The 16854-nt window shown below is 50.2% G+C and overlaps 1 protein-coding gene across 1 annotated transcript in view; it reads right to left on the bottom strand.

Moving 5' to 3' along the window:
- Positions 1–2326: 2326 nt before the first annotated feature.
- The window catches only part of LOC134015744 (envoplakin-like), a 22488-nt gene continuing 7960 nt past the window's right edge, over positions 2327–16854 (bottom strand). The window contains exons 10-22 of the mRNA XM_062455292.1: positions 14555–14665; positions 13975–14121; positions 13016–13167; positions 11466–11563; positions 10960–11132; positions 10492–10670; positions 9825–9963; positions 9548–9741; positions 8673–8823; positions 8352–8435; positions 6564–6671; positions 6388–6480; positions 2327–6240 (exon numbers count right to left, since the gene is read on the bottom strand). Of these exons, the coding sequence (XP_062311276.1) occupies positions 2818–6240; positions 6388–6480; positions 6564–6671; positions 8352–8435; positions 8673–8823; positions 9548–9741; positions 9825–9963; positions 10492–10670; positions 10960–11132; positions 11466–11563; positions 13016–13167; positions 13975–14121; positions 14555–14665 (5052 nt within the window). The 3' untranslated portion in view covers positions 2327–2817. The remainder of the gene's footprint in view (positions 6241–6387; positions 6481–6563; positions 6672–8351; positions 8436–8672; positions 8824–9547; positions 9742–9824; positions 9964–10491; positions 10671–10959; positions 11133–11465; positions 11564–13015; positions 13168–13974; positions 14122–14554; positions 14666–16854) is intronic.

The following is a 16854-nucleotide window of genomic DNA, read 5'->3' as shown; positions in this document are numbered from 1 at the left end:
ACCTGGTCAGAGTGGGCGCCCTGATTCACCTGGTCAGAGTGGGCGCCCTGATTCTTGTTTGGGAGCTAGGCAGGCAGCCTGCAGGTTTCCCACTCAAAAGTACGAGAGGGGGAGGAGGGTTAGGGTTAGTACGAGAGGGGGAGGAGGGGGAGGAGGGTTAGGGTTAGTACGAGAGGGGGAGGAGGGTTAGGGTTAGTACGAGAGGGGGAGGAGGGGGAGGAGGGTTAGGGTTAGGGTTAGTACGAGAGGGGGAGGAGGGGGAGGAGGGTTAGGGTTAGTACGAGAGGGGGAGGAGGGTTAGGGTTAGTACGAGAGGGGGAGGAGGGTTAGGGTTAGTATGAGAGGGTTAGGGTTAGGGTTAGTACGAGAGGGGGAGGAGGGCGGGGATAGGTTGGCCTCAGGTCTTCCCACAGGAAGCCCGATGTAGGGGGAATGGGGGAATCTATCACTGATACCAGAAAAATCAACTTAAGTCCAGTAACAAAATACTTGTACTTTGTTACTGCCTATATCTGGTAAAATCCACACACTTGTTCCGGGAGTACAACGGTACTTAAGAAAGATTTGTTGAATCAGATGTTAGTTTATTTGTCTGTGTCTGGTCTCTGAGATGTGGTTGCTGTGCACTGTGCCTGGTCACTGAGATGTGGTTACTGTGCTCTGTGCCTGGTCACTGAGATGTGATTACTGTGCACTGTGTCTGGTCACTGAGATGTGGTTACTGTGCACTGTGTCTGGTCACTGAGATGTGGTTACTGTGCACTGTCTGGTCACTGAGATGTGGTTACTGTGCACTGTGTCTGGTCACTGAGATGTGGTTACTGTGCACTGTGTCTGGTCTCTGAGATGTGGTTACTGTGCACTGTGTCTGGTCTCTGAGATGTGGTTACTGTGCACTGTGTCTGGTCTCTGAGATGTGGTTACTGTGCACTGTGTCTGGTCACTGAGATGTGGTTACTGTGCACTGTCTGGTCACTGAGATGTGGTTACTGTGCACTGTGTCTGGTCACTGAGATGTGGTTACTGTGCACTGTGTCTGGTCTCTGAGATGTGGTTACTGTGCACTGTGTCTGGTCTCTGAGATGTGGTTACTGTGCACTGTGTCTGGTCTCTGAGATGTGGTTACTGTGCACTGTGTCTGGTCACTGAGATGTGGTTACTGTGCACTGTCTGGTCACTGAGATGTGGTTACTGTGCACTGTGTCTGGTCTCTGAGATGTGGTTACTGTGCTCTGTGTCTGGTCTCTGAGATGTGGTTACTGTGCACTGTGTCTGGTCTCTGAGATGTGGTTACTGTGCACTGTGTCTGGTCTCTGAGATGTGGTTACTGTGCTCTGTGTCTGGTCTCTGAGATGTGGTTACTGTGCACTGTGTCTGGTCTCTGAGATGTGGTTACTGTGCTCTGTGTCTGGTCACTGAGATGTGATTACTGTGCACTGTGTCTGGTCACTGAGATGTGGTTACTGTGCTCTGGGTCTGGTCTCTGAGATGTGGTTACTGTGCACTGTGTCTGGTCACTGAGATGTGGTTACTGTGCACTGTCTGGTCACTGAGATGTGGTTACTGTGCACTGTGTCTGGTCTCTGAGATGTGGTTACTGTGCACTGTGTCTGGTCTCTGAGATGTGGTTACTGTGCTCTGTGTCTGGTCTCTGAGATGTGGTTACTGTGCACTGTGTCTGGTCTCTGAGATGTAATTACTGTGCACTGTGTCTGGTCTCTGTACCTCCCTTCTTGTATTTCTTACACTCCATCTCTCACTCCCTCTATCCCTCCCTTTCTCTCTTCCTCCCTCTCTCCCTCCCTCTTTCTCCATCCCTTCTTGCCACACTCTCTCCCTCCGTCTTTCTCCCTCCCTCACTCACTCTCTCTCCCTCCATCCTCTCTCTCTCTCTTCATCCTTCTAACCCTAACTATTACTCACACTCACACGCAGGAGGGACAAACAAGTCCAGTAATCCCACTAACACCTTCCAGTAAAGACATAATCTGCTAATCTCACATTCAGGCAGGGAGAGACCCCTACTAACCCTCCCCCACTAACTCCCCCTGCTAACTGTGTGTGTGTGTGTCACGTCTAACTCCATGTTCAATAATGAGTCACATGTAATCGTTGTCCTTAATCCCAGATCCAGTCCAGGTGAATTAACATATGTCTCCAGCCCAATCTGACCCCTCTGACACCTCTAACCCCCTCACTCGAACCCCCTCACTCAGACCCCTAACCCCCTCACTCGGATCCCCTCACTCTGACCCCTAACCCCCTCACTCGGACCCCCTCACTCTATAATAAGAACTATGAACACGTTAAACACAAGGCTAATCTATTCATGTAATTATCCTTTAATGAAGACTACGGGTCAAACAAGATTCAAATTTGGAATATGATTCTAAAATAAGTAATAAAGTAAAATAATTATAATAATTAAAATAATTTTTTTAAAGATCATTAAGACAATACATTAGGATTCTCACACAAACCATCCAGAGCAGAACATTCACATTAAGTCCCAGAAATCTCCTCATACAAACAGGAACCAAAATCAATTAATCTGTGAACAACATAAATCAATCCCTATTCTACACTATCCTATTCTATACCTACACTAACCCTAACCCTCACATGTAAATATGGCTGCATGCCCCTCTTCAGGTGGCCATGTCAGTGCTAACCTTCACCATAACCAGGCATCCTTAATCCTTGATTTGTGCTGGATGCTGCTGTACTTTCCAATTGAACCATTAGTATGTCGCTTTTGATCAAAGCAACTGCTCAATAAATCAAAATGTAAACTCTTTAGTCGTGGATCTAAGGTGTCTAGACCTGGCTGTGTGATCCACCAGACGCTGCAGGCAGCAGCAACAGTCCTGTGCTCACATCCTTCTTGCAGCGATCCATCGCCTCCTTGTAGGAGATCTTCTCTTTGGAGATAGGGTCCACAATGGTTTTAGAGTGGGCGGACACATCCTGGAGATCCTTGGCAACGGTGCTGTCAATCATCTTGGTGTAGAGGGCATCTTGGATGCTGAGGCGTCCGGCCTTGTGGGGGTCCACCAGGCCTCCCGTCAGGTACTGTGCCTCCATGAACCTCATAGCGCTGTCGTGGGGGATCCAGCCCTTCTCTCCCGCCTGGCCGGCTGACAGGCGCTCCCTGGTGACTGGGTCCTCCACACCAGTGAAGGCTTTCTGGGCATTCAGCAGCTTGTGGAGATGGCTGGTGTCGATGAGGCCGCGCTCCGCAGCCTTGTGGACGGAGTACTTGTCCTTTCTGTTAAGGTCCACGATGCCGCCCGTGGCCGCCTGCGCCTCCAGCAAGACGATTGCGGTGTCGGGATCCAGGAGCTTGCGTGTCAAGGCACTGCGCACAGACATACGGCTGCCGGTGGTGGTGTCCAGAATGCCGGAAATGGGGAATGACTCCTCAGCAGAGCTGCTGCTGGTGAGGCTGGAGTAAGAGGATCTGAGGGAGGACGGCATGGAGCTAAGAGGAGACGACACACTCGTCTTCGTAGATGTCTTGGGGACAGAGATTGGGCCGAGGAAGGGCTTTGGTTTGTTTTCTCCGGCAACTAAGAGGGCGAACTCTGAGATGGGCATTTTGCCTTCCTTGTAGCGGTGCACATCGTACTGTGTCAGTCGTCCGTCCGCCAGGGCGTTTTTGACGGAGAACTGTTTCCCGCTCTTTCGGTCCTGCAGGATGGAGGTTTCCCCATCGGGCCCCTGGGAAGAGATCTCCTCCCAGTCGCACTCCAGCTCCTGCAGGTGGATGTACTGCTTACGGTCAATCAGCCCCTCCAGATACGCGTCATAGGGGGACAAGTCCTTACCCGTCTCTGGGTCCAGGATGGTGATCTTGGTGGAGAGGTTTGTCTCTCTGGTGTGGGTCTCGGAGTGGTCTTCCTTCTTCATGGCAGCCTGCAGCTCCATGATGGTGGTCTCCCTCTGGTGGATCCTGTCTTTTTCATTCAAGATGTCCCTCTCCAGACCCTGAACCTCTGACTCCATCTTGATACTCCTCTGCCTGCTGACCTGGTTCCTCTCGCTGAGGAGTTTGGACTCCTGCTGGAAGGTGATGCTGATGTCCTGCTTCTCTGCCTCCATGGAGTGTAGCTCCTGCCTGAGCTTCTCCTTCTCCTTCAGCAGGCTGTCTCGGCCGAGCGTGAGGCTGCTCTCCTCCTGGCAGCTGCTGGACCTGGAGCTCTGCAGCCGGGTCATCTTGGAGTTCAGCTTCTGGATCTGGTCCTCCTGGTCCCGTCTGGCATTCCTCTCCTGGCCCACCAGATCCAGGAAGTGGTCCCTCTCTGATTCCACTGTCTGGTCCTTCTCCACTCTAATCACCTCTTTGTAAACTATCTTCTCTACCGACTTCTCCTTCTGCAAGATGTTTAGCTTGATTCTCAGGTTGCGGATGTCTCTCTCCAGGCGACTGATGCTGGTGCCCTCGGTCTCCATGTCTGTACGGAGGCCATCGGTCAGCCTCTCCAGTTTGGGGTCCCTCTCCACCTTCAGGACTTCCTCGATGATGATCTTCTCCTCGATTGGAGGAGGCGTGTTCTCCAGCTCTAGGATGAGGGTTCTGATCTGCCTCAGCTCCGCCTCCACCTGGATCTTCTTCTGACCGTCATCCATGAGCACCAGGCTCCTCTCCTTCTCCTCCACCAGGCTCCTCAGCTGCCTGACTTCCAGCTCCAGCTTCCTGCGCACCTTCACCTCCTCGTCTAAGGTCTTGTTCAGCTTCTCGTGCTCCTGGATCTGCTTGGGGTCCGTCTGGAGATGAACAGTCTCCTGAGTCACAATCTTCTCCTCTGGCTTCTGTCTCTCCAGGAGGATGTACTTGTTCTGCAAGTCAAAGACCGTCTCCTCAACGTTGCGGCGCTGCTGGATCTCCAGCCTCAGGTCTTTCCTCAGCCGATCAGCCTCCTTCTCCAACAGGGGGTCGTTTTCATACTTTATCACCTCCTTGGTCACCATCTTCATCTCAACCTTAGACTTTTCTGTCTTCCACTCATTCCTCTCCTTGCGTAGGCGGCTGAGAATATCCAGGGTGCTGTCGTAAGTGATTCGCAGCCGGGACACTTGCTCATTCAATCTCTGTAGCTCTCGGATGACCTCAGGGCTCTTCTCCTCCTTAATCACCTCCTGGGTCACCTCCTTGTACTCCACCTTGGGTTTCTGGGAGCGCAGGGTCTTCAGGTCCACCATCACTATGTTGATCTCCTGCTCCAGGTTGGAGCAGTTCCGTCTGTACTCCTGCAGCTGCTTCCTCAGCCGCTGCAGCTCCAGCTCGGTGTCCGGATCCACCCTGTAGATTTCGTTGATGATCTCCTTCACCTCCAGTCTGGGCTTCACCTTCTCTACCTCGCTGTAGCGCAGCTGCAAGCTGGAGATCTCTCTCAGCAGGCTGCTGTTCTCACTGTTCATCTCCTCCAGGGACGTCCTGAGGGTCTTGGACTCTTCCAGAAGAAGTGGATCCTGTTCCACTCTTTTCAGCTCCTTCAAGATGATCTTGGGCTGGATGGTGGGGATGACCCTCTCCAGGGTGTTGATCTCGCTCCTGGTATGGAAGATGTTGTCGTTGAGAGCCTTACTGTGTGAACCTTCTTCTGAGATCTCCATCTGGAAGGTGTGAACGGCCTTCAGCATCTCTGGGTCCTTCTCCAGCTTCACCACCTCCTTCTTCACTACGGTCTCCTTGATCTTCGGCTTCTGCTGCGCCAGAACCGTGATCTCTGTCTTCATCTGGACGGTCTCTGAGTCTCGCAGCAACACCTCCTCCCTGATCTTGCGCATCTCCTCCCGGAGTCTGGCCGCCTCCTTGTCCAGCTGGGGATCCCTCTCAAACTCCGTCAGCACCTTGGTCACGAGCTTGGGCTTCACACTCGTCCTCTCAGCCTCCAGGAGGATGACCTTCTGGTTGACCATCTCAATCTCGGACTGGGTTCCTGAGCGCAGCATGGCCTCCTGCTTGATCTTGTTCCTTAGGGCCTCCAGGTCGCCCTCCAGCTTAGGGTCGCGGTAGTACTGAACCACCTCCTTCTCCTCCACGCGTTCCACGCCTCGGCGGCTCTTCAGAGACATGAACCTCTTCCTGTAGGTGTCCAGGTCATTCTCGGCGTGGGTGCGTCTGACGACCTCGTCAGCCAACTCTTTCCTCAGGCCGTCGGTCTCCTCCAGGTTCCTCTGCTGGCTTTGCATCTGCATCTGCTGCTTCACCTCCACCAGGGTCACCTTCTCCTCGTTCTGATCCGGGGGAGATGTGGGGAAAGAGAGGGGGAAAAAGACAGAGAGTAAGATCGGATATTAACAGTCATTCCTGTCAACACATTCCTGCATGGTAGGAGAGACCATAATAAGGACATGCCTTGATAACAGTTTTCTACACTGTACCTGAGCAATGATGTTCTTAGCCAAACCCATCTGGCTCAGTCGCTGATTGTTTGCAGCGGACACCTCAGAGTACATGTGCAGCAGATCCCTCTCCTGCAGCAGGGACACACACAGACACATCAGACACCAGGACAGACCCAGGAGCACCTACAGTCCTCCCTTTTCAGGGTCAGTACCTTTTTCTCCACAGCGTCAGCCATGGCGGAAACATGGCATCTCTTGGCATCAGTCTCATCATCGTCGCCTCTCACAGCTCGGTATTTATCAGTCTTGGCCTCATACTCCTGAAATGTTGAAAAACAGAAGATGAGGACCTGAACAGTTCATACTCAGAGAGATTTATATTTCCTGATTAATATTTGCTGCATGTTGAGCACATAACAGCAACACATGCACATGCTTGACTACATTTACATTTACATTTAGTCATTTAGCAGACGCTCTTATCCAGAGCGACTTACAGTAAGTACAGGGACATTCTCCCCGAGGCAAGTAGGGTGAAGTGCCTTGCCCAAGGACACAACGTCATTTTGGCACGGCCGGGAATCGAACTAACAACCTTCAGATTACTAGCCCGCTTCCCTCACCGCTCAGCCACCTGACGCCCCTGACTACATATAGCTAGATGATCACACAGTACCTAAACAGGACAGATAGATATTAAAGTTACCCAAGTCCAAAACAGAATGTTTCTCAGCAGTGGTGTGGTGAATCATGTTGGCTACATATTTTAATTTCCATCATACATTTACTCCAACATAATCAAGTCTATTCGATTTTTATTGTTGATTGTATTAGCTGCAATACGTTGTTAAAACCTCCTAGCATTCCATGGCCCGCTTAACCGCCCCCCCACCCCCAAAAATAATTTTGTGCCATATATCGTTTTTGTCGATATATTGATGTAAACCATTTCGAGATGTGCAGGTACAATCAACGTCTTTGTCCGACCATGAACGTGTCAACAACGGGAACAACGGGAAAGTAAACAGAGACTACTCATCCATGAATAGCCATGAACTCTGGTTGCATCATGCTAAATTTGCTGATGGAAGCGTACAGTCACTCACTCACACTCGGTAATAACTTCGGCTCCATTTGGAATTTCCCGGATTTCGTGGTGTCAAAATGTTCACTGCACTCTGACCTTTCGATTGGCTCCCAAAATCTGTGCATTCTGCCCCCCCCCCCCCACACACACATCAGCTCTGTCTGGGTTCAAAAATTAAACTTGGCTTCAATTGTTTCATAGATGAACTCCATGGCCATATAGCCAATGGAATTCTGAAGATGGCAATATACAGGTTTAGGGGTATCTTTGGAACTTTTCAACTTAAAAGTCCTTGCGCAAAATGGCTCACAGAAGAAGGTCTTTTTCTGTCTGAGTCAGACAAAGCACTCTAATGTGTTTATGCTTCAGTTGCTGTGTGTCAGAATACTAATGGGGTATTTCCAAAAGTAATGATTAAAAATAAAAAAGAATTTGGAATAGCGTGATTTGAAGATTGCTAAAATGCCAACATTTTTGCGAACATGTAACATACTGTTATCACATGTCCGTGCAGAACGGCCCTGTCATTGTCAGTTACAGAGTAACTACCACACCCAAAAGCTTCAGTTGGGGTTTGCCGTCATTGTCATCATGCAGTCATGGATGAATATTAATTTGAAGTGTTTCAGTGACTGTTTCTAGGCAACGCTGGGCGTTAAGAGGGTGGGACGAGACACCTGCACCAGACTAAGACTGGATTGTGATTTATGAAGTTAATCCAGCAGAACATGCATGTGCACTGTGTTAAAATTACAACATTTTGTGTATAAGCGCTCTGTGTTTCATTCATATGCCTTTTGATGTGAGTCCTCTGCATGGCTTTTTAAATGAGATCAGGTGAACATAGGACATCAGGTGATCATGGGGGACCTGGTGATCATAGGACATCAGGTGACCAGGTGTGTGAACTCACGTTGAGAAGGTTCTGCAAGTCTCTAGACTGTTCCACTGCTCGTTTCAGATCCTCAGACTTCCTCTGAACATCCTCCACCACTCTCTACACAGGGAACAACAATCATGCAGAAGAAATCTTCAGAAACTATATCAATCTATCTTTCAGATGTATCTATCTGCCGGTCTGTCTTTCTGTCTGTCTGTCTATGGCAATCAAACATACAATATCAAACCATTAAATTCAGTCCACCATTTGAGAGGTGACACCGAACAGAACAGTACTGACAACACTCTGTACTCCGGAATGTGTAGACAAGAGATTACTGATGCATTAACTGACCTTCTGAGAGTTTTGCTTTGCGTTGATTTGAGACAAGCCATCGCTGGGATTGATTGTATTATTGGGCAAGCTGGTCAGGAATGAGTTCAATGATTGGACAGAGGTCTGGAACCCTTGGTTCTTATTGGCTGCTTCTTGAATCAGAGAAGTTCTGCAACAAAAGAAACAGTAAATAATAAAACAATATCAAAGTACAGTCTTCTTCACAAAAGACAGAACGAGACATGGGAGACAGGACAGCTGGGATGGGTATAGCTCAGTGATAGAGCATGGGGATGGGTATAGCTCAGTGATAGAGCATGGGGATGGGTATAGCTCAGTGGCAGAGCATGGGGATGGGTATAGCTCAGTGGTAGAACATGGGGATGGGTATAGCTCAGTGGTAGAGCATGGGGATGGGTATAGCTCAGTGGTAGAGCATGGGGATGGGTATAGCTCAGTGATAGAACATGGGGATGGGTATAGCTCAGTGGTAGAGCATGGGGATGGGTATAGCTCAGAGGTAGAGCATGGGGCTGGGTATAGCTCAGTGGTAGAGCATGGGGATGGGTATAGCTCAGTGGTAGAGCATGGGGATGGGTATAGCTCAGTGGTAGAGCATGGGGATGGGTATAGCTCAGTGATAGAACATGGGGATGGGTATAGCTCAGTGGTAGAGCATGGGGATGGGTATAGCTCAGTGGCAGAGCATTTGACTGCAGATCAAGAGGTCGAGGGTTTAAATCCCCCCTGTACGTTTCTTTGGAACTAACTGAGCACATTATCATTACTATTAACAGGGATGATGACAGAGAGAATGGGTGATTGGAGGGTTAGTGGAGAGAGAGGGACAGATAAGCCCCGTGGGTGTGTTGTCAGGGTAGCAGAAGCCCCACCTCTCTTGTATCTGGCTGTTGACGTTGGCGTAGCGGTTCCGGAGCTGCCTCACCCGGGCCGCCTGGCGCTGGATGTCAGGACAGAACTCCCCGAAGGTCTTCTGCAGAGAACTGCTTAGCTGCTCCACGTTCTCCAGATCCCTACTCATCTTGTGCATGTCCTCCTGCCCTGACGACACCTCCCTGCGCAGAGCCTGGGGGAAGAAGTTTCAGACTGTGGTTCTGCAGGGCTCTGGATGAGGGAGAGATGGGAGGACCAAAGCAAGAGAGGGGGTACCTGTAGTTTCAGATTGTGGTTCTGCAGGGCGCCGGGCATGTCAGGGATGGCTTCTTCCTCTGCCAGCTGCTCCTCAAAGCCAGATATCATCTCATCCACCTTTTGGACCTGCTTCTCCAGAAACATGGAGGCTGTGGCCCTGGGGAGGGGGAGGAGGGAAGGTGGAGTAGGAGGTATAAGTAAGAAAAGGAGGAGGAGGAGGAGGAGGAGAAGAGAGGGAGGAGGAGGAGGAGGGAGAGGAAGAGCAAGGAAGTTATAACTCTATACGTACATATAAATATACCTGAAGTTTAGGGTTAGATCAGAAACCAATAAATCAGTTTCATGTAATCAATGCAGTATTCATGTCAGGTGATGTCCAAAATATGCAGTCTGACCGGGATCTTTGGATCAAAGTCATCCTAAAAGATGAATAATTTGGACTAAACTGAAGATCCGGTGATGCTATCTACTAGGGTGTAAAATGAAGAGGAAACCTGAAAGTTTCATAAACTTTTTTAAGTTACCTTCATTTACTTTTACTTAATCAAACCAACATGTACAATATGTATGTACATGTATTATTACTATTATGTATGGATTGTACAATAAACAAAACAGAATTTGTGAAAATTAATAAAAAAAGAGCGTCCGTTTTCACAAATGAACTCATATATTTGAATATTACTTCTTGGTGTAGAGGTCGGAGAGGGTGTTGATGGAGTCAAACTTGTTGTTCACGGCATTGAGCATCAGGGGTAGAGAAGAGTTGGCATGACCCAGGGCATTCTGGGATACGATGGGCTCCAACTCCCTCTGGACAGCTGCCTTTTCTGCCTCCAGCCCCCGCACCGTCACACAGGTGACCTGGGAGGGGGGTGCACTGGGATGTTATCAGTATGGAGTTATAATTGTTGCGCTGTAGTAGTTTGGGGTTAGGGTTAAGGGGTAGAGATATAATTCTTGTTAAACTGTGCATAGTAGCTGAAATGTGATCACTTTTCACTGTGCCTGGTAAATACAGGCACATACATATAAACTTTGCCCATCAAAATTCTGTTAGAACGATGCACTTCTGATCCTGGATTTTCTGCTGTACTTCTCTTATGCATTATATGTATCTTGTGCTACATGATTAAGTAATGTTGTGGTGAACCTGCTGCAGAGCCAGCCTGCTGCTCAGGTCAGTCGTGGGGCTCCTGCGGTCCAGCGGAGCTCTGGTCCGTCCCAGGATTTCTCTCTCACTCTGCTCCAGCCTGCCGCTGATCCGCTCCAGCTGCTCCGCCAGCTCCGACACTCTGGGCGCCTCGGGGGCGCTGGAGACGGGGGCTGGGAGGACACAGAGGCTCATATATATGATACTCTGCTCTGCTCTGTTCTGCAGTACAGCAGAACAGAGCAGAGCAGAGGGCTCATATTATTGCAGTACAGCAGAACAGAGCAGAGCAGAGTAGCAAGGTGGGAGTCAGGTGGCTGAGCGGTGAGGGAATCCGAAGGTTGCCAGTTCGATTCCCGGTCATGCCAACTGACGTTGTGTCCTTGGGCAAGGCACTTCACCCTACTTGCCTCGGGGGAATGTCCCTGTACTTACTGTAAGTCGCTCTGGATAAGAGCGTCTGCTAAATGACTAAATGTAAATGTAAATGTAAGGTTATCTCTCACCTGCTGTCTGTGCTCTAACAACATCCACACCAGAGCTCCTCAGAGACGACATCAAAGCTGTTCTCCTCTTCTTCAGGTCTGTCAGTTCCTTGTCCAGACTACACACACAAACAAGCACACATATACCAACACGCACCAGGGTGAGCTACAACAACGACAAACCCTGGTTCACAACAAAACTCAGAAGGCTCAGGTTGGACAAGGAGGAAGCTTTCAGGAGTGGGGATAGAAACAGATTCAAGGAAACGAAGAACAGGTTTAGCAAGGCGGTGACAGAGGCTAAACGACTGTACTCGCCTGGCCAACGACCTGAAAAATGTCTACTGTCGTTTTGAAAGACAACTGGACTGTCCTGACCCACATCTACCCACCCCAGAGGCCCCCTCCCCCCCACCACAGAGACGACTCTTTCCATTCAGGAGGGAGAAGGTAACACACTGTTCAAGGTTTAGGGTTAGGGTGATGCTGCATTCCATTTGACATCGGAAATCCCAACTCGGAACTGGGAATGACGTCACACCCGAGTTGTCCGAGTTTATCACGCTCCAAAAGTCCCAGTCGAATTCCAGTCGTTAAACAAGAGATGATAGTCAAGAGCTAGCCGTAGAAGCAGTGCGTGAAGCTGGGAAATCACATCTCTGACTCCCGGTTCATCAGCACCGGATCTCCTCAGGGCTGCGTCCTTTCCCCTCTGCTCTTCTCCCTGTACACCAACAGCTGCACGTCCAATCATCAGTCCGTCAAACTCCTGAAGTTTGTGGACGACACCACCCTCATTGGGTTCATCTCTGGTAGGGATGAGTCTTACTAAAGGTGGGAAGCTGACAACCTGGTGACCTGGTGCAGCCAGAACAACTTGGAGCTCAATGCTCTTAACCCATTAAGGAGTAGCGTCGCACATATGTGATTGTTCGAATGCGGGTCTCACAGCGTAACGTCGCACGTGTGATTTTGAACATTCCAACTGACTATTTTCCGATAGACAAAAACTATATGACAAACTCTATAGTATGGCTTCAAAATTTACAATGAGGAGGCTAACAAGTAACACTACCAGGTAGTAGCATTGCTACGGGTATTATGCTAGGTTGCTAGGTAACAGAAGCTAACTAAAGCTAGCTAGCTTCAGTTACCGAAAAATAACTCACGCTATGGGGAGCATCGGAAATATTTAGAACTCACGCATCTAAGAGTTAAGATAGTGGAGATGGCTGTAGAAAACTTCAGGAAAAACCCAGCCCCAATTGTCACTAACTCACGTATAAAATACTGAGCGTTACATTAACGCTCCATCTGGCACAGAGCCTCACTGCACTCTTTTACTTTATATTAATATTTTATTTTAAATTGTACAGTTTTGTTCGTATTTTGTAATAAGACATTTCTAAGACATATAAAACATATGTCTAACTTTTTATATTTAAGGACGGCACACACTTTTTTAAGATTCTTATATGTTTACTCTATGCACCTGCCCACCAAAGTAAATTCCTTGTTATGTAAACTATTATGTCTGTGGACCAGGCAGGGCTGAGCACAGCGGGGCTCACCTGGCCAGGGTGTCCATGGCCTGGGCATCAGGAGGGGGGATGAGCAGGCACGCCCCTGGGACAGTCTTCCTCGTCCCAGCACTGGTCTGGACCTCCCAGATCACCTCTGAGTTGTCCTTCAGAGTCAGACGCTCTCCTCGACTTATCAAGTTCTGAGAGGAGGATAAAGGAGGAGGAGGACAGTATAAGGACAAGAGGAGCAAATGACAGGAAGACAGGAGGAGAGGCGGAGAGGACATGAGGACAGCAGGAGCAGAAAACAGGAGGAGAGAAGAGGACAGCAAGAGTAGAAGACAGGAGGAGAGGACAGGAGGAGAGGACAGGAGGAGAGGAGGAGAGGACAGGAGGACAGGACAGGAGGAGAGGACAGGAGGAGAGGAGGAGAGGACAGGAGGAGAGGACAGGAGGAGAGGACAGGAGGAGAGGACAGGAGGAGAGGAGGAGAGGACAGGAGGACAGGAGGAGAGGAGGAGAGGACAGGAGGAGAGGACAGGAGGAGAGGAGGAGAGGACAGGAGGAGAGGACAGGAGGAGAGGACAGGAGGAGAGGAGGAGGGGACAGGAGGAGAGGACAGGACAGGATGAGAAGAGGAGAGGACAGGAGGAGAGGAGGAGAGGAGGAGAGGACAGGAGGACAGGAGGAGAGGAGGAGAGGAGGAGAGGACAGGAGGAGAGGAGGAGAGGAGGAGAGGACAGGATGACAGGAGGAGAGGACAGGAGGAGAGGAGGAGAGGACAGGAGGACAGGAGGAGAGGGGGAGAGGAGAGGAGGAGAGGACAGGAGGAGAGAAGGAGAGGACAGGAGGAAAGGGGGAGAGGGGGAGAGGAGAGGAGGAGAGGAGGAGAGGACAGTAAGAGCAGAAGACAGGAGAGGTGGGAGCAGCAGACACTGCTTCTCTGTCTGGCCTTGTCTACTTACACAATGACATTCTGAATATTTAGGTGGTGTGTTTGTGCCTACCTCTTCGTTGGTCCAGTCACACAGGGCCAGCAGGGTTGTGGGCTTGGTGGGGGGCAGGCGGCGCAGCCTGAGGGGGGCGATGTTGGAGCTGAGCTGCCTCAAGGCCAGGAGACGCTGCTCGTTTCGCTCCAGCGCAGAGAGCTCTCCCTGGGGACCACACAGCTGGGTCAGGGGTCAGGCATCTGGGTAAGGTTAGGATGTTAACCCTAACCCTAACCCTAACCCTGGGGACCACACAGCTGGGTCAGGGGTCAGGCATCTGGGTAAGGTTAGGATGTTAACCCTAACCCTAACCCTAACCCTGGGGACCACACAGCTGGGTCAGGGGTCAGGCATCTGGGTAAGGTTAGGGTTAGACTGAAATGTGGAGGGGTTCTGGGGTTCCCTTTGGGATATAACTCAATTTAGTTCCAGGTGGAACCATTTTATGGAGCATACTGAACAATCTAAATAAAAGCAACCAGAACCAGAATGTGTTCTACCACTAGGGAGAGCTAAGAACACTCTGAATGTGTGACTATAGAACCCAGATACCCAGGAGTATCTCCTGTAGAACGAGACAGTTAGGAGGTTCTCCCACCTCCAGCTGCAGAAGCACCTCAGGGTTGCTCCGGTTGGCCAACGCCCGCGGGTCCAGGGACAAGCTCAGCCTCCTCAGGGACTCTCCCAGGGTCTCAGCATCCAGCTGGTACTGAGGAACACACACACACACACCATTCAGCTGGTACTGAGGAACACACACACACACCATTCAGCTGGTACTGAGGAACACACACACACACACCATTCAGCTGGTACTGAGGAACACACACACACACCATTCAGCTGGTACTGAGGAACACACACACACACCATTCAGCTGGTACTGAGGAACACACACACACCATTCAGCTGGTACTGAGGAACACACACACACACCATTCAGCTGGTACTGAGGAACACACACACACACCATTCAGCTGGTACTGAGGAACACACACACACCATTCAGCTGGTACTGAGGAACACACACACACCATTCAGCTGGTACTGAGGAACACACACACACCATCCAGCTGGTACTGAGGAACACACACACACCATTCAGCTGGTACTGAGGAACACAAACACACCATTCAGCTGGTACTGAGGAACACACACACACACCATTCAGCTGGTACTGAGGAACACACACACACACCATTCAGCTGGTACTGAGGAACACACACACACCATTCAGCTGGTACTGAGGAACACACACACACCCTCCAGCTGGTACTGAGGAACACACACACACGCCATTCAGCTGGTACTGAGGAACACACACACACACCATTCAGCTGGTACTGAGGAACACACACACACACCATTCAGCTGGTACTGAGGAACACACACACACCATCCAGCTGGTACTGAGGAACACACACACACCATTCAGCTGGTACTGAGGAACACACACACACCATTCAGCTGGTACTGAGGAACACACACACACCATTCAGCTGGTACTGAGGAACACACACACACACCATTCAGCTGGTACTGAGGAACACACACACACACCATTCAGCTGGTACTGAGGAACACACACACACACCATCCAGCTGGTACTGAGGAACACACACACACCATTCAGCTGGTACTGAGGAACACACACACACCATTCAGCTGGTACTGAGGAACACACACACACCATCCAGCTGGTACTGAGGAACACACACACACACCATTCAGCTGGTACTGAGGAACACACACACACGCCATTCAGCTGGTACTGAGGAACACACACACCATTCAGCTGGTACTGAGGAACACACACACACCATTCAGCTGGTACTGAGGAACACACACACACACCATTCAGCTGGTACTGAGGAACACACACACACCATTCAGCTGGTACTGAGGAACACACACACACCATTCAGCTGGTACTGAGGAACACACACACACCATTCAGCTGGTACTGAGGAACACACACACACCATTCAGCTGGTACTGAGGAACACACACACACCATTCAGCTGGTACTGAGGAACACACACACACACCATTCAGCTGGTACTGAGGAACACACACACACCAATAAGCTGGTACTGAGGAACACACACACACACCATTCAGCTGGTACTGAGGAACACACACACACCAATAAGCTGGTACTGAGGAACACACACACACACCATTCAGCTGGTACTGAGGAACACACACACACACCATTCAGCTGGTACTGAGGAACACACACACACCCTCCAGCTGGTACTGAGGAACACACACACACACCATTCAGCTGGTACTGAGGAACACACACACACACCATTCAGCTGGTACTGAGGAACACACACACACCATCCAGCTGGTACTGAGGAACACACACACACCATTCAGCTGGTACTGAGGAACACACACACACGCCATTCAGCTGGTACTGAGGAACACACACACACACCATTCAGCTGGTACTGAGGAACACACACACACCATTCAGCTGGTACTGAGGAACACATACACACACCATCCAGCTGGTACTGAGGAACACACACACACACCATCCAGCTGGTACTGAGGAACACATACACACACCATCCAGCTGGTACTGAGGAACACACACACACACCATCCAGCTGGTACTGAGGAACACACACACACACCATCCAGCTGGTACTGAGGAACACACACACACCATTCAGCTGGTACTGAGGAACACACACACACCATTCAGCTGGTACTGAGGAACACACACACACCATTCAGCTGGTACTGAGGAACACACACACACACCATTCAGCTGGTACTGAGGAACACACACACACGCCATTCAGCTGGTACTGAGGAACACACACACCATTCAGCTGGTACTGAGGAACACACACACACCATTCAGCTGGTACTGAGGAACAC

The sequence above is a fragment of the Osmerus eperlanus genome, chromosome 2 (assembly GCF_963692335.1).
Source record: "Osmerus eperlanus chromosome 2, fOsmEpe2.1, whole genome shotgun sequence".
NCBI lineage: Eukaryota > Metazoa > Chordata > Actinopteri > Osmeriformes > Osmeridae > Osmerus > Osmerus eperlanus.
This window is presented reverse-complemented; position numbering and strand designations above follow the sequence as displayed.